General features: G+C 42.6%; 1 protein-coding gene across 2 annotated transcripts; it reads left to right on the top strand.

The window, feature by feature from the left end:
- The first annotated feature begins 93 nt into the window (after window positions 1-93).
- Window positions 94-23,218, top strand: nup50 (nucleoporin 50). Of its 2 annotated transcripts, none has more exons than XM_083653896.1 (8): window positions 94-218; window positions 1,240-1,313; window positions 4,634-4,717; window positions 5,821-5,995; window positions 10,860-11,534; window positions 12,695-12,779; window positions 16,220-16,338; window positions 20,607-23,218. In XM_083653896.1, exons 2-8 carry the CDS (start codon window positions 1,245-1,247, stop codon window positions 20,804-20,806), a joined length of 1,407 nt encoding a protein of 468 aa, XP_083510022.1. In that variant the 5' UTR covers window positions 94-218; window positions 1,240-1,244; the 3' UTR covers window positions 20,807-23,218. The 2 variants fall into 2 exon arrangements, with proteins under 2 accessions (XP_083510022.1, XP_083510021.1); XM_083653895.1 differs by having other exon boundaries at window positions 118-218; window positions 1,235-1,313.
- Window positions 23,219-23,632: the final 414 nt, after the last annotated feature.

The following is a 23,632-nucleotide window of genomic DNA, read 5'->3' on the forward strand; positions in this document are numbered from 1 at the left end:
CCATGAGCATAGGGATCCATCCTGTCTAGTGCGCACAAGCAAAAAGGTGGGGCGCGCGCGAATTGCGGATATACCATACCGCTATGTAAAATGGCGGCGTAGAAGAGGCTCTTTCAAAATACTGTATTTGACAAGTTGGTTATCATTTTTGAAAGGTTTTGCGTTATCGGAACTGAGATACATTTAGAGAGAGTGATTGGGATTTTCATTCCAAAAAGGTACGTTAAGGTTACGTCATTTAAGGTTGACGACGTTAATAAAAGGATAAATGAATCCGTGCGCTACGTGCGTTAGCTTCCAAAAGGTAACGTTAGGTAGGTTAACGTTAGCAGCTGCTAATGTGTAGGGCCCTATCTAAGTTTCATTGCATGAGCCTATTCTTTAAAACCAAAAGACGGATTTTAACTGACTGATCACGCCAGCTTGCGTTTGTGTGTCAGAACATGTGCGTACTTTTATTTAGATAACTCTGAAGTTGTGATTGATTCAGGTCAGGTGTGTGTTGTAAGCTAGGGAGAAGCAGTGTTGCCAGCCGACTACCCGGCAGAGCAATACTTCCATGTGTCGTGTGTGGTACTACGGGTAACATGTTCAATCTCACATGTTCGCATTTCGCAAGCTTGGCACAACACATGTAACGCTAACGTTAAAGATAGAAGCATGTATATACGCAACTGGCCTTGTACGGCTAACGTTCTTTAATTAGCTAGCCATCTCTTAGCTAACGTTAACTTTTCCACCATACACCTGTCGCAGTAGCACTGACGTTATAAAGTTACACCTAACTAATCCATAAAATGCCTGCACTGACCTTCTTACCGTATGCCACTTGGTCGAGCCTGTTCACCCAATAACAAATGAAATGCTAAAGTATCACTATAAATGGCTATTTACGTTAGTAACATAGGGTTTTTATGGCGGCTGTGAGCCTTTCTCTGAAAAATGATCTAGCTTTAAGGATGGTCAACGTGTTGGAGTAGGTTTTTATTCCCACCAGTCTTTACAGCAGCTGATGTCTGTTCAATCTGGGCACCCACAGTCTATCAGTCAGACTGATAGACAGATTGATGTCTGGTTGAAGGTGTGTTTGTCAATTCACTCCTCTGTTGTACTGTTTGGTATTTGGTTGGAATGAAAAAGGTTGCCGGCCATCTCTAGCTAGTATTGAACTACGGTATGTTACCCAAAACATGTGATGGTGGTCTGCTCACACAGTGCAACTCCTTTGTTACAGAGCAGGTGTGATGGCGAAGAGGATCGCTGACAAAGAGCTAACTGACAGGAATTGGGATCAGGAAGATGAGGGAGAGGAGGTGAGTTGCAAACTAACATTATGAAACTAAACTAACATTAATCCTACACTAATGCAGTGGTTCTAAGAAATTTTCCGATACAACATACCTAGATAAACCTTTTCTGTGTGAGTTTGATCAAATTAAAGGGGATATAAATCATAAAATACAAATCTATCAGACCTATTGTGTTTTATTTATTATTATTTTTATTCTATCAAGCTTTTTGATCATGATGTTATTTTACACATATCGAGTAAGGCACACGTTTTGCTTTGTGAAGCATTTCCTATCTTATGTAACATAAAGTTTGTAAAATCAACCAGTCTCCTCTGGTAGAACGAAAGATTTAATATTCACAAAATGATCATCCGTCTCTACAGACATTTTCAGAATCAAAACATGTATCTACAACACTGTCAATTGTTTTTTAATGTTTGCAAGGTGACCCAAAATGTTTTTCACCATTTACACATCAAATAGAGGCTACTGAACAAAACAAAAGAATACTGCACTCAAGTCCCGTCATTCCTGTTCAAATGCCCCACTTTGTAACAGTAATTAAACATCTTTACAGCCTGGCCCTTAACACAATTTTGGTCTATATAGCTAATTTCAGCTTTTCACAACAACTGTGCGGGGGTCATATCTTATATAACTCACCCGTTTGGAGTAAAATAGATGACAGAAAAGGGGGTGATTGACAGATTGCCTGTCCAGTGATCGCGCAGCTTGCCGATCACGGACCAATAGCAGGCGGAGCTGCGGCTCTGGGAAACTCCCATCTCACGTGAGATGGGACAGCTAAGACAGCTAAAACAGCTAAGAACCTTGGGGTGATCCTCGACAACCAGCTGTCTTGCTCTGCCAACATAGCTGCGACAGCACGCTCCTGTAGGTTCTCTCTCTACAACATCCGCAAAATCCGTCCCTTCCTCACAAGAGAAGCGACTCAACTCCTGGTCCAGTCACTTATCGTCCCTCGCCTGGACTACTGCAACGTGCTCCTGGCTGGCCTACCTGCCACCGACATCCGACCGCTTCAGCTCATTCAGAACGCTGCAGCCCGTCTGGTATTCAACCAACCCAAATTCTCTCATGTCACTCCCCTCTTCCGGGACCTCCACTGGCTTCCCATCTCAGCTCGCATCAAATTCAAGACACTGGTACTGGCCTACAGGGCAGTACACCAGTCAGCTCCCCTGTACCTGCAATCTATGGTCAGGTTCCAAACCTCTCACCGCTCCCTTCGCTCCTCTACCAGTGCAGGGCGCCTCGCTCCTCCTTCGCTACGGGCGCTCAAAAGTCGCTCATCCCGATCTCGACTCTTCTCCTCCCTGGCACCCCAATGGTGGAACGAGCTGCCACCTTCGGTCAGGACGGCTGAATCACTGCCGATCTTTCGGAAAAGACTAAAGACTCACCTTTTCAGGCTCCACCTGGGCCCTTCTTGATCTAACTTCTTTCTCTCTCTTCTTTCTCTCTCTTTATTTAAAAAAAATAAATAAGAAAAACAAAAACAAATCCTAAACTAAAACTCGTACCACTGTTCCTTCAGGATTTGTAGTTGTCATAGACTGTGCTCCATAGTTGATTGCTCTATTGCTGACAAAAAGTGTGTTATTGTAAGTCGCTTTGGATAAAAGCGTCTGCCAAATGACGTAATGTAATGTAATGTAAAGGTGCGGAAGGACTCAACCCATTCCCTCCCACTCTGCTGACAAAAAATCAAGATGGTGACGGCCAACGTTTAAACTCCAAACGGGAGACCAAGATCAATGGGATAGCTCTGTCCATATTATTTAGGTCACTGGTCACAACAAGCGGTTTGCTTGCAGAACGGGGAGTGCTGCTAACGCTACACCACTACTGCCTGGAGCAAGTCTAGCCAGCTAACGTTCGCTAGCCACAACAGCTAACGTTAATGCTAAAAGAACTCTGCTGCATCCTCGCCAGGTCCCATTTCCTCCCTCTACAGCTGGAGACCCAGGCGCAGCTGGGATGTCATGAGCGTGCAACAACAATATTCTCTGCTGCCAAGGCAAAACAAAGCCAAGTTGGCTTTGTTTATTTCTTATTTATCGGCTAAAATGTCATTATCGTAATAATAAACAAAGTAAAATAGCCCATTCCGGCCCATCATTTATCGGTTCGATAAATATCCCTAGTGACTATGGTTGCTTTTTTTTTTTTTTTTACCCCCGTTATCTCGAGATCACAACTTAATTACTTTATTTATTTGTTTATTTATTTATTGATTGATTTATTACTGTTTATGCTAAAAAAGTCCAAACACCAGTGATCTCTCCATCTGATCTGACAGGTAATCTGTCTACACGTTGGCTATACTACTGACTGAGGTTTACTAGGTTTGCCTCTCGTGAAGACGACAACAAAGGGTGTGAAAGACACAGAAACCATTCCATTCTTATCTGAACAGAATAAAGTGGTGATCTCCTGATAATGCTGTTCAAAAGAATCTGAGCACCACCATGGCAATCACCTCGAACTACGTCAGGGTTCCCCCTACCTATAAGGCTTACAGTAGGCAGCGGGCACAGCACCCAAGCCATTTTGGACACCACCTAAGCTTAATTCATGTAAAATCAATGTTGCTCCCCAGTGGACCACTTTAGCAAGTTTTGTCTTTAAGCTTTTTGGGTGTTTATTTATTATCTGTTTTCCAAATGTTTGCACACAGATATATATGATCATAATAAAGGTCTAAAACAGTGATACTCAACTCGCCGCCCGGGGGCCAGATGCGGCCCGCGACTGGGTGCAGAGTGCCCCCCGACCATTTTTTAATTCACAATGAAAACGAATCAAGTTTGACTGAGCTCCAGCTAAATTGTCAATTATGGCCATCTGCTCGCCACCCAGGCACTTACAGTATATGTACTTAACTAACTTAACTTAACCTAACTAACTATCCTGTGTGTGCAGAATTGTGAGACTAAACTCCAGCTGACACCCCAAAAACCTACAATCCACTAGAGAAAAATGAACATGAATGTTTGTTTATTAACTGGCCCCTGGCCTCCTGTCATTTTGCAAACGTGGCCCCCGGGCAAAGCAAGTTGAGTATCCCTGGTCTAAAATGATGTGAAATTGTGTTTTTTTTATTTATTTATTTTATACGCAGCCCTCCAAAAAGCCAGGGGGAAACCCTGTATGTGTCCAGTAACTGCTAAATATATAATGCTGCCGTCATGGCTTTTCAATAGTATTTTGCTGATGTTGGTTAAGTGAGAGAAAGCAAACCAACTATAAGATGGATAACGATAGCTGTGAAAAATGGTTATTTAGACCTGCAAAGCTAACTGATAATATGTCATCAGGCAGGGATGTTTTCAATTGCAAGTGACGATGTGATGAAGAGCCGGCCGATTAAGAAGGCCAAACGTCGAGCTGGTGGATCGGAGGTAATGGCACAAAAACATCCACATTCCACACATGCTTACACTTTTTCCAAAGGTTGACTTCAGCTTGCTAATGAGCAAATACACCCATGTAGATTTGAATGTTTACATCATTGTTGATGAATGGCTATAACATTCTGATCTGCTTTGCATCTTCATCATCAGTTCTGAGAATGGCTTTAGGTTTAAAATGTCTCTCCATCAGGCCTAAGATGCGGCACTGGCATAGTAGTCGAATGATATGGGTTTTTCAATGGCTGCCTTGGGCTGTGATGAATGATGATAACCGCAATACCGCAGTGTGTCTGTGTGTGTGTATATATATATATATCCATGATGACATCACTGATGATGTCATCAGTGACACACACACGAGAGAGACTGAGGGAGAGAGAGGGAGAGAGACATTGCGCACGCGCGCCAATAGGGCAGGCGAGGCCACGCAGCAGCCGAGCTGCGTATGCAAGCTGCAGGGTGGGTGATAGCGACTTAGCGAGCCTAGGAATTGAGCACACATAGCGCGCCTAGTAATCCAAAATTACGAGAAACTGTTATTTTAGAAGTAAATACATAGCCGGAACTTCTTTCCAAACTAACGTTTCTTCCGGCAACAAAAGAAAAGGGACTGATGATTGGATATGCCTGCGCTCAGTCAACACAGCAGCAGTAGTAGTAGAGGAAATAACGTTAGTTGCCATGGTGCTTTTGAAGCGCTGTGTGCAATCACTGTGATGTGACAGATATTGTGATTGTGAGAAGCGATGTGGTTTTAGTGGGAATGCTAATTTTTGCACTTAATTTTCACGGGGAAAAAATAAATAAAAGTTATGTGATTTTTACTGGCGTCCATTTGGTCCAGCCATAAGCATGTTCCCTTATACCTGTATAATATGATTTGTAGGCCACCCCAATGCTTCATTTAATGGTATGTTGTGTGACACATTTGACCTTCATCAAATTGCAGCAGCTCCTGCAGTTTGGATATGACTTGGCCATATTGCGATTTTGATATTGTTTGGATGAACTGTGCAGCCCTAAATCTTTGACACAAAGCATAATTAGCTGTAATCTCAGACGGCTCCTAAATGGTGTTTTCTTTGTTTTAGGGCGAGAGCGGTGGAGCCTTCAAAGGTTTTAAAGGCTTCTCCATGACCCAGTCAGCAGCTGCTGGAGGTTTTGGGAATGGCGCTGGCTTTAAGGGCCTCTCTGGCCTGACCAATGGAAACAGCACCAGTCCGTCCTTTGGCTCGTTCTCCTCCCCCGCTGCAACATCCCCCCCTGGTGAGGCTGCCTGGGCCTGGCCCACTTCACTTTTGGCTCATTTCCACCACATATAACAGCACAGTACAGCTCTACTCGACCTGGTCTTACTCGTCTCTACTTGATATAGACTCTGTTTCCATAGCAAGTTTACTCGCCTCCGCCCACACCTGGTTGTCATAGCGACCCGCATATCTGCCCTCCGCCCATAGCCGAAGTAGGCTATAACGTATAACGTTAAAATTAAATCCATACACAGAACGTTTAAACTGTTTATGAAATACTGGTGCCTCTAAATGACCTACAGTGTACATGGGCAAATGTGACAATCGGCTAGGAGAATGGATATCACTTTGTTGTTACTCAAACTCACATGCATGCACTGCGCGGGGGACGGGAGTTGCGCTACAGGGAGAAGGGAAGCCTCTACCCCGGCGGCCTCTCACCAGGCAAGACCGCGGCTTCACTAAACCCCCGCCTCCGGCCTAGCGGAGCCAACGCACCACACAACTACAAAGGGCTTCCCGAGGAGCGGACTTTTTCTCTCTCAAAACAATTGAAAACCACCGTCATGTTAAGCCGAGCAAGGAGATCGATTTTATTTCACCAGAGCCGAAGGCAGCAACACAAAAGACTGATGGAAATAACATTAACAGAAGAGAAGGCAAGCTCCACTAAACTGGTATCCAGCAGTAGATACAGTAAACACAATTCTGCCTGACCAATCAGTCGTCTGCAGTGTTTTCACGTCACGGTATGGTACCGGGTTCACAGCGCTGGAACCTCAACAAAGCAGGGACCAAAACTAGCACGACTCAACCCGGGCTGTCCACATTTTTGATCGGTGGAATGAGACAAAAAAGCGAGACGAGCTGGGCGGGGCCGCGCTGATACCAGCGGTGGAAATGGGCCATTTGCCTTCCACTGACCTAGCATAGCGTTCATGCTTTGGACTGATTGCACTGTCTTTTCAAATTGGACTAGCCCATACCCGGGGATGTGTACGCCGCAACTCCGCTGCGAAAATACCAATAAACAGTTTAAATTTGGGAAAATGGAAAAATCAACTTCATCAGTCCCTGCCTCATTCCCCATGAGCATTGGCACAGATTGATTGACCAACCCATCGAGGAGAAAATGAGACAGAAGGACATAGTTTTCCTCATTTCATATTTTTATTGTAGGATACCGGTGGGCATTTGAAGAAATTTCCTTAATTGATGATCGGAAAATTTACGATCGATTATCGATTAATCACACATTTTTTTATACGAAAGAAAAAATGCCTATGGCAAGAAAATACTAAACAATAGACCTTATTTGCTAACCCCGGACACCGCCATATTGTTGACATACCGTCCTGCAGCTGACAACTATAGTAACGGCCTTATTGTCGTTTCTGTTCCATTACAAAATAGCGATAGTGATGACAGCAATAAAAACCCCAGAGTTGTTGTTTGTATGCTGCCGTTAATGCCTGTAATAATAAACAAAAGAAAAAACGAGGTGAACAGACTTTGCTGTGAGGAGCTGTCAGAAAATTTCACCTGTCTCTCCTTACTATCCACACATCTCCTGTGCTGCTGCGGACATATCCCCAGTCTCGCTCCCTTCACGTCTGTTGACGATAGAGATGGAAACAAACCACGGGGACTTTATTGCTGTCATTACTACAGCCGTGTGTAACGCAGGTCACCATCCGAACACAATTGGAACGATACAGGTAACGCTAACGGCGGCTAGCTTCCTATAAACGCTGCTCTTACATAGGCTGTCACTTAAAGCTGCTACGCTATGTCAACAACATGGCGGCAGTGGGCGTGCCCGTACGTGAGTGACGTCAATCGAATAAGGTCTATATGGCTGGGTTAGATTCTCCGATTTTTAATCGATTTTTATTTTAATCGTTTGATATCGATTCATATGTCCAGAGATCGATTTCTTTATATATTTTTTTATTTTTTATAAACATAGGCTATAATATTATAGGCTGTGTGTGGTAGTTGAAACATAGTTTCAAGTTGATGTTTATTTATGTTTGTAGTTGAAACAAAAACATAAATTCTGTAGGCTACATAAATGGAAATGTTTGATCATTAATATCTACTTTTAGAAATTATATAGGCTGAAATCAAATCACTGTGCGTAATTGTGAAAGTGTCTTTATTGACAGATGAAAAGGCTGTTATTTACCCTTTGTCACCACCTGGTGAGTAAATATATGTGTAACTAAAACCATTAAAATTGACAACCGGCGCAAAAAAGGTTGGGAACCCCTGTGTTACATAATTGGACAGTCATGTAATTCAGGTTACAGCTAAAAAAACATGTTTTAGTATCACTAACCAAATTGATATTGAAATTAATCGAATCCGAATCAAATCGGGATTAATCGATTCTGAACCTTGTGAATCGGAATCGAATCGATTCTTGAAATTTGAATTTGAACCAATACCCAGTAGGGATGGGCATTTCTAGCAAAAACACTATTCGAAATTCGCTGGCCAAATTCGAATTTAATTCGAAATTCAAAAATAAAAATGTAAAAAAAATAAAAAATGTATATATATATATATTTTTTGTGTCAGTGAAATGTTGCATTGTCTCCCCTGATTCTAAGTCTACGGCTTTATTAATTAATATAAAAAGCTTCTGCTGTGGATTTTTAGCTCAAACAAGCATTGTACCACTGAAGTAAAGAACATGTTACATGACATTGACATTTTCGAAAATAAAAAACAGTTTTGACAATCATGAGTGGTTCATTAAATATTTAGTAGGCTCAGGTCTGAGTGCCAAAGGGGTGCCAAAGTCACCCCCTCTCCCTCTTCATGGGATTTCATCCGCCATTCATTTTTCCATAAACCTTGCTTAAAATGCTTATAAAAATTGTTTTACTTGCTCAAACCAAGCGATTTGACTATACTTAGAATCAGGGGAGACAATGCAACATTTCACTCAAATTTTTTTTTTTTTTTTTTTTTTTTTTTCGAATTTCGAATTTCGAATTTCAATAATAAAAGTCGACCTTGATAATAACAACGATTATTCGAAAATTCGAAATTCGATGCCCATCCCTAATACCCAGCCCTACTAAACAAAGCGTGTTTTTCCTCAATGACATCTTTATTCCAAGAAGAACCACAACAATCCTCTTAAACAAGACAGTTCATTAAAGTTTAGCCGTTTAACTGTTCAACAAAAAACAAAACGATATATGCGGCGCCGCGCCCTCTTTACAAATGAACGAGCCAACACTACTGTGAGCCTCTTTCACAATAAAAAAACATCAATCATATCCTCATATTAAACGATATGTTAACTTAACCCATTGATACCTGATGCAGCATTTGCGTGTATCCACCTTATTTTTGGCGGCCATTTTTGCCTGATCTGCATGATGGGTGCTTCTTCCGGTGTGATCCTCCCAGCCTTGTTGCTGACAGCTTGACACCCGTCTGGGCGAACAGAGCAAATCACTAATCAGGTCCAGCTTGGCAAAAATCTCGTCGATAAATATCCCTTTAAGAGCGCAGTGCATTCATGGGTAATCGCCTGCTGTGGCTAATATTAGCCGCTAGTTAGTTATGTTACATGGCAGTAAAACGCCATTGAATGACCAAATTGATATAACTTTTAACCATTTCGAGTAACACGGTTTCCATACGGATCACCAACGTTAGTTTGTTGTTTATAATGTGGCTATATTCATAACGTTTTCTATCTCGGATGCGTTATTTCGAATCGCACATAGGTTACGCCTGGCGCAACCTATGTGGGTTTCAGGACGAAACAGACTCGAGCCACTAACCACTAACGTCATCTTAAGAGCACAATATTCCTGGAATGCAAGTTTAACTAAACAGTTACATGTCCTCTGCATTCTACATAAAATTAAGATATTACGGGTTGTTTTATTTTGTATGTTACATACTTATTGACCAAGTTATGTTCAATTCAGCCAGGGTACAAGAGACTGAGTGTAGGTGGCCATCTTTTCAAATCAAGTAGAATACCATTTAGGAAATGGCAAGCTGCAACAATAAGTCACGTTAAACTGGACCTTGTACGCACAATTATTTTTTACAGTGGGGCATTCAAAAATAAGGTGGATATCCCTCATTTGTGTGCGTATCCCTTTAAGACCCTTTAAGTCTTAAAGGGATACACACACAAATGCTGCATCAGGTATCAATGGGTTAACTATGCCCCCAGTAAGATGTCTTATTGCTGCTACATAGTGAAATTAATTCATTCAACCTCTAGACCAGCGTTAGATTGATCAAATTCCACATGCTCGACAAAATTCGTAACAATCGATCATTCTTAACGACAGATTATCGATCAAATTCTTAACAATCGCTTATTGATCATCGATCTAATCATGCCCATCCTTAATACTGGTATAGTATGATTGTGTGACCTGATTTAGCCAATATAATTTTAGCATTTGCCCTACGACTCGTATTGGTCTACAGGGTGATGCACTGTTTGAACAGGAACATGGGCATGCTGACGCGTCGCCTGCTAGCATGACATTGAGTTGAACATCTCTTCCATTGTTACGGGCCAGGCGCTTCTATGTGAAGCTAATGGAGCTGAATGGGCGGGGGTGCTGTGTGTGTGTGTGTGTGTGTGTGTGTGTGTGTGTGTGTGTGTGTGTGTGTGTGTGCGCGCGCATGTGTGGCTGCTCATTTCATTGCATGTGCTGTTGCTTGAGGGCAAGATGAGAGGGCTGCAGTGCTGCTGCCTGTGGGGGGAGGGGTGCTCCCATTTTTCCCTTCCCGTTAGAAGCACAGCAGGGCCATCTTCCCCTCAGCCTCCTCTTCTCTTCTCGCTGTATCTCTGCTCTCAGAATAACACCCGTTGCCTCTTCTCATCTCAGGTTTAACATTCAATGGCCCCACCTCCTCCACCAAACCCACCACTGACATCACTAGTAAGCAGACCAATGGCTCCACCCTGAGCCTGACTCAAAACGCCAGCTCTCGCAGCAGCAGCAGCAGCAGCGGCGGCAGCAGCAGTCTCGGCAATAAGGAGTACAGCCGACAGCTCACGGCGCTCAACTGCTCCGTGCGGGACTGGATCACCAAGCATGTGAATGACAACCCTCTGTGTGACCTCAACCCCATCTTCAGGGATTATGAGCAGCACCTGGCCAGCATCGAGAGGAAGTACGGCACGGGATCTGGCACCGCGCTGCTGCTGCTGCCGGCTGCCGCCGGAGACTCCCGGGAGAAGCCGCCGACGACCACAGCCGCCCCCCTCCCGTCCTCCACCGGCCCGACGCCAGCCTCCTCCGCTTTGTTCTGCTTTGGCAAGGATAAGGAAGGCTCGGCCCAGGACAAAGGCAGCGGCGCCCCGCTCCCCGCCGGCGTCACGTTCAGCTTCGGTCAGAAGGTGGACGGCTCGGTGCTGAGCTCTTTAGGGTCCACCGCCTCTGCCGGCTTCTCCTTCTCCTCCAAGCCCTCCTCAAGCCAAGCCCCCCTGTTTGGAGCGTCAGGCTCAGCAGCACCCTTTTCTTTCACTGGGACAAAAGCTGAGACTACCCAACCTACAGGTACACACACACACCCTCAACACAACCTACAGGTACACACACACACCCTCAACACAACCTACAGGTACACACACACCCTCAACACAACCTACAGGTACACACACACACACCCTCAACACAACCTACAGGTACACACACACACCCTCAACACAACCTACAGGTACACACACACACACCCTCAACACAACCTACAGGTACACACACACACACCCTCAACACAACCTACAGGTACACACACACACCCTCAACACAACCTACAGGGACACACACACACACACACCCTCAACACAACCTACAGGTACACACACACACCCTCAACACAACCTACAGGTACACACACACACCCCCTCAACACAACCTACAGGTACACACACACACGCCCTCAACACAACCTACAGGTACACACACACACCCTCAACACAACCTACAGGTACACACACACACACACCCTCAACACAACCTACAGGCACACACACACACACACACACCCTCAACACAAACGAAGGCACCTGAGTGAGCATGTTTTTGTCATGTTGTGCCCTAAATCGGCCACAGGGACACATGTTTGACTTGGGTACCTTAGTTATAATAGACTAATAAATGTAATTGTATTCTTCAGACAGTACTGTATGTCTGCATGTATATGCAAGGTCTTATCTGCATGGGAAATTACTTTATAAAAATAGTAATAAGTGTTTAATCAGTTTTATTAGCATGTATCCATGCATTTGATTGTCATAAATCATTAGCTCTTTGGATTTTGCAGACCAGATCAAATGTTATCCAGTAAGATTTGAAGGTAAACTTCAAAGTGGAAGCAGTTAAAGTGAGGTGATAATTGTTTTGGTAGGATGACTTATTTGAATTGCTAAGTGTGTGAAATGAATGAATGTGGAAGCCAGTGTCTTGTCTGTATTCAGGATATCTAAGTGATATAGGTATATAGATATCTAAGTGATATAGGTATGTGTGAACTTGGCTACCGCTTATGCCATCCTCCCTATTTACACTATTTGACTTCTAACCAGTCGAGTAGCTGGAACCATTCTTACATGAAAGATTGTTAATATACAATAATATGATGATCTTGTTCATTGGTTAAAAATAATTAGAAAAAAGTGAATGCCAGTGAGTCATTTAATAAGATGTTTCCTTTGTAGATGAGAATGGAGATGAGGAGTCAGATGAGCCGCCCAAACCTGAGGTCCGAGAGGTCAAGGAGAAAGATGCTTTCTATTCAAAAAAGTAGGTCTGGTTCATATTAACTGTTCTGATGAGCGCCAGCAAGTATTTCTTGACTTGTTCAGCGTGATTTTTTTTAACAGCACTATCCAACTCTAACCTAACCAGTGCAATCTGTTTTCATCAAATACAAACTCTAACCTAACCAGTACAATCTGTTTTCATCAAATACAAACTAACCTAACCAGTACAATCTGCTTTCATCAAATATAAACTAACCTAACCAGTACAATCTGTTTTCATCAAATACAAACTCTAACCTAACCAGTACAATCTGTTTTCATCAAATATAAACTAACCTAACCAGTACAATCTGTTTTCATCAAATATAAACTAACCTAACCAGTACAATCTGTTTTCATCAAATACAAACTCTAACCTAACCAGTGCAATCTGTTTTCATCAAATATAAACTAACCTAACCAGTACAATCTGTTTTCATCAAATACAAACTAACCTAACCAGTACAATCTGTTTTCATCAAATACAAACTAACCTAACCAGTGCAATCTGTTTTCATCAAATATAAACTAACCTCACCAGTACAATCTGTTTTCATCAAATACAAACTAACCTAACCAGTACAATCTGTTTTCATCAAATACAAACTAACCTAACCAGTACAATCTGTTTTCATCAAATACAAACTCTAACCTAACCAGTGCAATCTGTTTTCATCAAATACAAACTACGGTAACCTAACCAGTACAATCTGTTTTCATCAAATACAAACTAACCTAACCAGTACAATCTGTTTTCATCAAATACAAACTAACCTAACCAGTACAATCTGTTTTCATCAAATATAAACTAATCTAACCAGTACAATCTGTTTTCATCAAATACAAACTCTAACCTAACCAGTACAATCTGTTTTCATCAAATACAAACTAACCTAACCAGTACAATCTGTTTTCATCAAATACAAACTAACCTAACCAGTACAATCTGTTTTCATCAAATATAAACTCTAACCTAACAGTGCGGTAGCTTTCATAAAATACACATTTTGAAAAGAAAGTGCACACAATAACATTGTAGGATACCAATTAGCTCAGCATGTTGTATATTTTACTTTTAATATTGTTGTTGTAAATAATGTGCTGTGTAATGTAAATATTTAGTGTAGTTGGACTAAAAAAATAATTATATGAAAATTAAGACGTCTTAATTTTCATAGGGTTTTGTGTGTGTGAAAATATGTAATATACAGTACAAATATGTAATATACAGTAAATGGTGGTCTGGCCATTATTTAAATAGCATCTGTGCAATCTCCAGTCAGAATCTGTTGGGAAAAATCAGGCTCCAGCAACAGCAGCAGAGGTGCAACCAGAAAAACAGTCTATGTACAAAATGGATGAGTGGCCCTCTCTTCATTAAATGTAATGTTGATTGAATCGTTTGTTCATACTGAATCTGGACCTTCTAATTAGCGCAAACCAGATTGGTTCAACAAATCCTTTATTTTCCAAAATGCCTCTCTGTAGTGACTGATGGATCAACTGTTTCTGGATCTGTTACCAGTATCCAAAGTTTCCAGGTCGGTAGCATGCAGACCATCCCAGTCAACTTCAACTTAATTAGTCTGGGTTTGGGGGGGGCAGAGCTCAGTTGCAGACGAAATATCAGGAGAGCTGCGTCCTTGGCAGTACGAGAGTCCAGATTAGGATAAAATGTTTTGGTTGCCTGGAATTCCTTTCACGTCACACAGACCAGGGTCACACAGACCAGAAAGTCTACAGCAGGTGTCAAGTCTCTGATTCCCAACTTAGTTCATATTCGCTTATTGCAGATCAGTGGAATTTCTATGATATATCCAGATATAATCCATTTTTCACAGTTCAAATTCACTGACCGCCCGTCTCAATTTTCATGATGTCACAGCCTAGGGTCAATCGCTGTTGTCTTCCCGTATCCCGCGGCGAAAGATCCCTCTGGGCAGAGGGTGGGGGTTCCCCGGACCCCGCATTCCTCAAAGTTTAGTTGATTTGCGTTGAGAGACCAGCTTAGTAAATCCAATAAATCCATATTTGTCATTTCGAGTAGACGAATGCAAGTTTGCTCTGGGTGTTGTTGCAGGCAGAGGGAAAGAAGGGAGATAAGGGAGAGCGAGAAAGAAAAGCGACTGCCCTGTATCAGTATTATCGCGTGTTAAAATGTGCTGAAAATTGGCCAAAAGTACTGATACACTCACTGAAATGATTTCACCAAGGCTGTGCGCCTGCATCTGGGAGACAGTTGCTAACTTTGGTTGATGGACAGTATTTACCGTGTTTTTCAAAGCGCTGTAATCACGGTAACACGGTTTTAATGATCATGAATTGAAACTGTAATACTAAATGCCAGGAATTTTATCGCGGTTCATCATTAAACCAGTAATTGTTTCTAGGGCTGACCTTTTCTGGTTGCTTGGTTGATTGTTTGGTCGATACACTCCAGTCCGACCAAATTCCCATTGGTCGGACAATGCTGGTGTTAATTTCATTAGAGATTTCATGAGAAGAAAAGCGCTCTGGAATGAAGTAACGTGCTGCGGAAGCAACACTGACCTTTTCTGGAAGTGCACAGAAGTGACATTAAAGGCTAGACAGTACCACACTTAGCAGGCTATGCAGGCTGAAAGGAGAGCAAAGAGCAGAGCGCCGGAAGTACCAATTAAATGGGTCAGCACACAGCCATCATCAGCTGTTAACGAGCAGCTAACGTTACGTTATGTACCTTTATGAGATGAGAATAACAGGCTAGTAGTCAGTGATACTGGCTGTCCTCAGAGATCCACTGCAACTCCGGTAACGTTAGACAGACTGTTATAAGATGTTACTGGAATAACATGCTCTCCTGTCTGCCTATTAAGCAGCCATGCCACAGTGCTAACGTTACATAACCATAACCATCACACACGCTTTCTGACAGCTGTTTCCCATCGCAGCTGAATACGGCCAGGTGCATCATATGCTGATCAGCTCTGAGTCTATCATTTCAGTAATGTTACAATGCTGGAAATAGCTTTTATTTATATTCATTCATTTCGGCTATCAGGTATAGAAGTGCACTCGGTACACTGCAAGCAAAAAAATACAGAATTCACCCCTTTTCACCCAGTTTTCCTCCGTCTAACCCAGTGGTGGGCAATTATTTTTCCTAGGGGGCCACATGAGAAACTGATTGAAACAAAATAATGCCGTTGCCGTAACCTCTAATTGTATCACTAGATTAAATTATAGAAAACATACTGTGCTCTTATTCTCTAGCATTTATTATATTGAAAATCACCCCAAACAACTAATTTAAGTCATCTCATTACTACTTCTTTCTTTTTCTTTTTTTTTTTTGCTTCATAAGTAAAATGGTGTGGTTTGTCTTAAACCTCCCGGGCCGCATAACACATAATAGTGTGGTCTAACCTGAAGTCAACATGTTGTTGTTGTTGTTGCTGTCAGGTGCAAGCTGTTTTACAAGAAGGACTCCGAGTTCAAGGAGAAAGGAGTGGGAACTCTGCATCTCAAGCCGGCAGCGGACGGAAAAACACAGCTGATAATCCGCGCTGACACCAATCTGGGTAAGTTGGTACTACTGTACCTACTATCAGTGGGGTGAACGTTGAAATATTATTAAACCACAAATTTAGGTGACATTGACAAAATGACAAATTATTAGCCACATGAACTGATTTAGAAATCTCGCACGCTAATTTCTAGCTTGCCTCACACGCTTCGTGTGCTCGTTCAACAGTTGAGCAATTGTGCGCTGCCACGCGGAACTGCCGGCTACCTTATTGTACTAGTGAGATGCCACTATGTAGCTCGATCTACTATTAAACAACAATTAGTCTCATATTAGCTGTCAGTAAAATTGTGTATTTTCAAAGCATGTTTAAATGAACCCACCAGAGGGCGCACCCGGCGTAATAACTATTGACCAGGCAGTCATCTGTGGGTCTGCAAAGAGAGGAAAAAGAAAGATGAGAACGGCAGCGTTTGCTAATATAAACCGGGCGAAGTGAACAGAAAGGAGAAAATAATGCCACCTGCAAACACTGTGATTCTGTGTAACGTTACACATACAACAACACCACAACAAGCTCAATGCTCTATCGTGACCACTTGAACAACGTGCATTGGGATAGGTTGGCTGGCTCCTCCTGGCTGCCTCAACCCACCATCAGCTCCAGGCAGAGCTCTGACGCGCGCTTTAAAGTGAGTTGTAGCCACCTATACGCAGTGCCACGCAGTCTTTAATATATCTAGGCTTCTACATCTTGATGTTTCATACAGTAGGCTATGGAATGCTGTGGGAATATGCAATATGTTGATGCTGTGGAAATAAAGCTTTCGAGCAAAAAACAAACAATTTGGTATTGTTTGGTAAATTTGGCATTTTAATTACAATGAATTGATTGATTGATTGATTGATTGATTGTTAACATTACCGTGCTTAAAATTAACATCCCTACTGGCTACTCAATTTTCTATTGGGTTTAACGTGATCAAGTGAAAAGATGCTTGCAGAACAGAGTAGCTGAGTGAGTAAGGGAAGCTGAGGTACTGAGGCGTGTAGGAGAGCTGAAGTGGAATGCATGCTGGGTGGGATCATTACAATGTTTCTCCCCTCAGATTGATCATATCAATAAATGTTTTGTCCCCAATAGTGTTTTTCATCTTCATTGTGTGATGATGATAGTGATTAAATACATGAGGCAAACAGAGAACCTACACAGCGATGTTTATGATCTAAACTGGGTCATCTCTTTACTGCTGTGTTGATGGGAGGTTGTTACTGAAGGCTGCTCCCCTTGGTGGCCACTTAGCGGCACTGTTTCTACATTTGCAGGCTCATTGTCTCACAAAGCATCAAGTGTAGCTGTACTAGCTGATGCAGCATTCTAGCTGTGCTTCAGGGTACCAGCAGGTCCCGAAAGCTTTCAAGTCTTCATTAAATCCAGTGTATTTGTGCTGCATGGTCACTCTTACATTAACGCAGAACAATCTTTTTTTTCATTTATCAAGTCATCTGTCGTCGATTATTCTCTCGACTAATTGATTAGTTGTTTGCTCTCTAAAATGTCACAAAATGGTGAAAAATGTAGATCACTGTTTCCCAAAGCCCAAGATGACATCCTCAAATGTCGTCTTTTGTCCTCCTGACCAGCAGTCCACAACCCAAAGATAATCAGTTTACTGTCATAGAAGACTTCTGTCTAGTTTACACGCCAATGCCCCCTGCATCAAATACAAATAGCACACTTTAGTTGTGTTTTGGGCCTTCTGTTTCCATGACAACAGTGTTATTGGGGCCTGAAAAGACAAACAAGTGAAACTAGGTTCCACAGTGGAATGCTTACATAATGCCACCCTGTAAAGTGGCAATTCTTGAGAAAACGGGCCCACTTCACTTTACGCATGGCAGGATGTAAATAGCACACGTAAATAGGATTTACCTGAATGAAAGCAAAGGGCATTCATCTAACTTGATCAGTAATATAGCTTTCATGACATCAGAGTCCGATAACGAGCCAAATGAGATGCTAAAAATACATAATTTGCGAAAAGTGCCATACATCTAAAATATGTGTGTAAAGTGTGCATGCTTTAGTCTGTGTAAAGTGTGCATGCTTTAGTCTGTGTAAAGTGTGCATGCTTTAGTCTGTGTAAAGTGTGCATACTTTCTGTGTGTAAAGTGTGCATGCTTTAGTCTGTGTGTAAAGTGTGCATACTTTAGTCTGTGTGTAAAGTGTGCATGCTTTAGTCTGTGTAAAGTGTGCATGCTTTAGTCTGTGTAAAGTGTGCATGCTTTAGTCTGTGTAAAGTGTGCATGCTTTAGTCTGTGTGTAAAGTGTGCATGCTTTAGACTGTGTAAAGTGTGCATGCTTTAGTCTGTGTGTAAAGTGTGCATGCTTTAGTCTGTGTGTAAAGTGTGCATACTTTAGTCTGTGTGTAAAGTGTGCATGCTTTAGACTGTGTAAAGTGTGCATGCTTTAGACTGTGTGTAAAGTGTGCATGCTTTAGACTGTGTAAAGTGTGCATGCTTTAGTCTGTGTATAAAGTGTGCATGCTTTAGACTGTGTAAAGTGTGCATGCTTTAGTCTGTGTGTAAAGTGTGCATGCTTTAGACTGTGTAAAGTGTGCATGCTTTAGTCTGTGTGTAAAGTGTGCATGCTTTAGACTGTGTAAAGTGTGCATGCTTTAGACCGTGTAAAGTGTGCATGCTTTAGTCTGTGTGTAAAGTGTGCATGCTTTAGACTGTGTAAAGTGTGCATGCTTTAGTCTGTGTATAAAGTGTGCATGCTTTAGACTGTGTAAAGTGTGCATACTTTAGTCTGTGTGTAAAGTGTGCATGCTTTAGACTGTGTAAAGTGTGCATGCTTTAGTCTGTGTATAAAGTGTGCATGCTTTAGTCTGTGTGTAAAGTGTGCATACTTTAGTCTGTGTGTAAAGTGTGCATGCTTTAGACTGTGTAAAGTGTGCATGCTTTAGACTGTGTAAAGTGTGCATGCTTTAGTCTGTGTGTAAAGTGTACTGTACATGCTTTAGTCTGTGTGTAAAGTGTGCATGCTTTAGTCTGTGTGTAAAGTGTACTGTACATGCTTTAGTCTGTGTGTAAAGTGTGCATGCTTTAGACTGTGTGTAAAGTGTGCATGCTTTAGACTGTGTAAAGTGTGCATGCTTTAGTCTGTGTATAAAGTGTGCATGCTTTAGACTGTGTAAAGTGTGCATGCTTTAGTCTGTGTGTAAAGTGTGCATGCTTTAGACTGTGTAAAGTGTGCATGCTTTAGTCTGTGTGTAAAGTGTACTGTACATGCTTTAGTCTGTGTGTAAAGTGTGCATGCTTTAGACTGTGTGTAAAGTGTGCATGCTTTAGACTGTGTAAAGTGTGCATGCTTTAGTCTGTGTATAAAGTGTGCATGCTTTAGACTGTGTAAAGTGTGCATGCTTTAGTCTGTGTGTAAAGTGTGCATGCTTTAGACTGTGTAAAGTGTGCATGCTTTAGTCTGTGTGTAAAGTGTGCATGCTTTAGACTGTGTAAAGTGTGCATGCTTTAGACCGTGTAAAGTGTGCATGCTTTAGTCTGTGTGTAAAGTGTGCATGCTTTAGACTGTGTAAAGTGTGCATGCTTTAGTCTGTGTATAAAGTGTGCATGCTTTAGACTGTGTAAAGTGTGCATACTTTAGTCTGTGTGTAAAGTGTGCATGCTTTAGACTGTGTAAAGTGTGCATGCTTTAGTCTGTGTATAAAGTGTGCATGCTTTAGTCTGTGTGTAAAGTGTGCATACTTTAGTCTGTGTGTAAAGTGTGCATGCTTTAGACTGTGTAAAGTGTGCATGCTTTAGACTGTGTAAAGTGTGCATGCTTTAGTCTGTGTGTAAAGTGTACTGTACATGCTTTAGTCTGTGTGTAAAGTGTGCATGCTTTAGTCTGTGTGTAAAGTGTACTGTACATGCTTTAGTCTGTGTGTAAAGTGTACTGTACATGCTTTAGTCTGTGTGTAAAGTGTGCATGCTTTAGTCTGTGTGTAAAGTGTACTGTACATGCTTTAGTCTGTGTGTAAAGTGTGCATGCTTTAGTCTGTGTGTAAAGTGTGCATGCTTTAGTCTGTGTGTAAAGTGTACTGTACATGCTTTAGTCTGTGTGTAAAGTGTGCATGCTTTAGACTGTGTAAAGTGTGCATGCTTTAGTCTGTGTGTAAAGTGTACTGTACATGCTTTAGTCTGTGTGTAAAGTGTGCATGCTTTAGTCTGTGTGTAAAGTGTGCATGCTTTAGTCTGTGTGTAAAGTGTACTGTACATGCTTTAGTCTGTGTGAACTCTGAATGAGCTTGCCTCTGTCATCAGGAAACATCTTGCTGAACATCATGGTGCAGGCCTCCATGCCTTGCTCCCGGATGGGGAAAAACAACGTCATGGTCGTGTGCGTCCCCAACCCGGCCGTGGACGACAAGAACCCCGGCAGCCCCGTGCCCATGCTCGTCAGGGTCAAGACGGCCGAGGATGCCGACCAGCTCCACAAAATCCTGGAGGAGAAGAAGGCCTGAGCCCAGCCTAGCACCATCGCAACTCAGGCCGCACATTTCCCAAATGCAGGGTGGCAGGGGGAAAGTCATTACTATTCGTGAAAGAAGCGCTACCTGAGTGGTCGATACAACGTTCCGGCTCTGACACGCCGTGTGAATGTTTAGTTTGCGATGTTACAGGCAAACTATACCCAAGCCCAAATGTTTGGTTGGCCTTCTCTTATTGGCTGGTCTTTTGCAAGGTGATGTCACCATCTGTTCTACTTTATAGAGGGCGACATCACCTGACACAGAGACCAGCCATTAGCAGAAGGTCAGTTGAGTTCATTACCCTACTTTTCACCAATAGGTGCCAGGCTTCACCACAGATTTAGGTGGGGTGAAGTTACTCTATAAAGCCAACATTTGCTTTACTTGTCATCAAGAGATAAACGGTAATGTAGGCTAGTACACAAGAGATTCATGATAACTATTAAGCAGTGGTTCTGAATCCTGCTCCTCAGGTCTCTACACTACATGATGGAAGATATAGATGATTTGAGTAAGGTCAGTCAAATGTGTTATGAATAGGCTGCATATGATATGATATGAATTTAGGGGCCGAAGTTCTCATTTTAGACCACAGGTGTCAAACATACCCCCCCCCCCCCCCCCCCCCCCCCCCCGGGGGGGGCTAGAACCGGCCCCTCGAAGGGTCCAATTCGGCCCACAGGATGACATTGCAATGTGTAAATTGCACTGAGATGTCCTCCAATCTAATGTGATGCACTTGTGAAGGCTAAGAAGTACCGGGTTTCAGGAGCAAGTTAAATATTAAGTAGCCTATTCATGTTTTCATGTTACTGTACTTGTTCAACAACACTGCATTGTCTGCTAGTAATGGCAGAAGGTGACGTTATCATCCGTCCACTTTTATTTCTCCTCGCAAAAAGCACTCCAGTAGGGCTTTTTCCACACACAAAAACACAGACAAACACTATGTGGACAAACACCCTTAGCCTACAACCCCTTAAAAAACATTTCAGATCAATGTTCATTAGATTGTGTCTCTTGACTAGAAGTGTAATCAAGTCTCTCCAAGAGAGTGTTTTGTGTAAGTGGTTAACATGTATATGATTGGAAACAAAGTAGTAGGTTATCCAGTTATGGAATCATATTTATCACCACTGTGGCTGATGTGATGTGAAACATGCTTAGAGCCGGTTAGTGAGTCTACATTTCAGCACAGCCGAGCAAGCTGGACCTATTTGCTGAGAAGCAATGCTGGATGCGTAGTGTTTGGGGTTGCCATAACGCGTCGCAGCAGCAAAGTTCAATCGGATAGCGTTTCTTTTATGAATATTGATGAGTTTCCCCTGCCACCCTGCATTTTGGAAATGAGCTCCCTGGCCCAGGCCATGATCTTTTAGCAGACTTCCTCTTTTTTCCCTCAAATCCGCCCTGCTGTTAAGACGCCACAGGTCCGGACTCAACCTGCATGGCTGTGTATCCACCTCATGGTGGTTTTACACACACACACACACACACACTCACACTCACTGTACTAAACCCATCCCGATAATCCCATGGAAATCAGATGTTTTAACGTGCATGACATCGTTACACTTTTGTCAGATTCTCACAAATGAATTGGTTGTTATACTGTGAAATGTCAGTGGAGTTTCCACTGTCTCGCGCCTGCGCGGTAATGGTGCGACTCGCTTTTGTTAGGGATGCACGATATTGGATTTTTTTTTTTTTTTTTTGGCCGATATGCCGATATATTCCAACTCTTTTGGCCGATTGCCGATACCCGATAGATCCGTGCATCCCCCCCCCCCCCACCTAATTTCAGAGAACACCAAGCCTCCTGTAGTGGAATTAAAGGCCCTATGTGTAACTTCTGACACCGGTGGCCGTTACAGCAAACTGCAGTCAGCAGCCTGTACTCGCACGAGCCCAGCTGCAGCTGCCTGGCCAAAACGGTTGACAGGCAGACAGCATGGATCTGGAGTTGATCGCTTCGTAACGTGAGCTGATCAAAATCAGAATCAAAATCAAAAGTCATATCGGCTGAAATGTTTTCGGGCCGATGCTGATATTTCATTGTAAAGCCTTTATGGGTCAATGACGTGCTGATGGCACCGTGCATCCCTCCTTTTTGTTTTTCATCACAAATGTCAGGCGACCACCACGTTCAAAAAGCAGGTCGCTCTGCTGAACTCGGCAACATTCCTCTTGGTTTCAATACTGCTGCTCTTTCATCTAAAACACGATAAATGGAACGCTACATGACGAGATGTAATGCGTTTGACTGTTTTAATTTGGTTCCGGTTGTCGGGCGGCAGAATGAGTGCAAGTATGAATCGGCGCACGTTGGGCCTGAATGTTTTATACTCGTTAAAAAAAAAAAGTTCAGACGACCACATACGAACACGTGAGGAGCTTGCTGATGTGTGTCCATCGTTGTGGCTGCATGTTTGGGGAAACCAACCTCCAAATAAAAGGTCCAGTCAATTTGGTTTTACAAATTAAATATATTTGCAGTAACAGTTAATGTTTTTTAAGGTGTAGATTAGTCGAGGTTTGAGTTTCCTACTTCTACACCCAGACTTGATCTCCTGTGAGTGTGTCTGTACTGAATGTTGAGGCATTTGCTCTGAAACTATTTATTGTATGTGCAGAACGTGTACTTGCCGGTAAGTGGTTGGAACCCGTCGCAGCTCCACCACATGGATCTACATGTGAAGGGAAGTAGGCGATGAACCTCATATTTCCCACACAGCGATCTGTCAACGTGGGTGTCATTGACTTTTTTTTTTTTTTTTTCCAAGTGTCCTTTGTGTGGCCTTTAGGTGATGGCCTTAT

Source organism: Poromitra crassiceps, assembly GCF_964638095.1.
Source record: "Poromitra crassiceps genome assembly, chromosome: 2".
In the NCBI taxonomy this organism is placed as follows: Eukaryota; Metazoa; Chordata; class Actinopteri; order Beryciformes; family Melamphaidae; genus Poromitra; species Poromitra crassiceps.

Coding starts and splice junctions, on each gene's coding strand:
- nup50 (XM_083653896.1), top strand. CDS start 1,245: ATGGCGAAGAGGATCGCTGACAAAGAGCTAACTGACAGGAATTGGGAT. Junction 12,780..16,219: donor GATGCTTTCTATTCAAAAAA/GTAGGTCTGGTT, acceptor TGTTGCTGTCAG/GTGCAAGCTGTTTTACAAGA. Junction 16,339..20,606: donor CCGCGCTGACACCAATCTGG/GTAAGTTGGTAC, acceptor CTCTGTCATCAG/GAAACATCTTGCTGAACATC.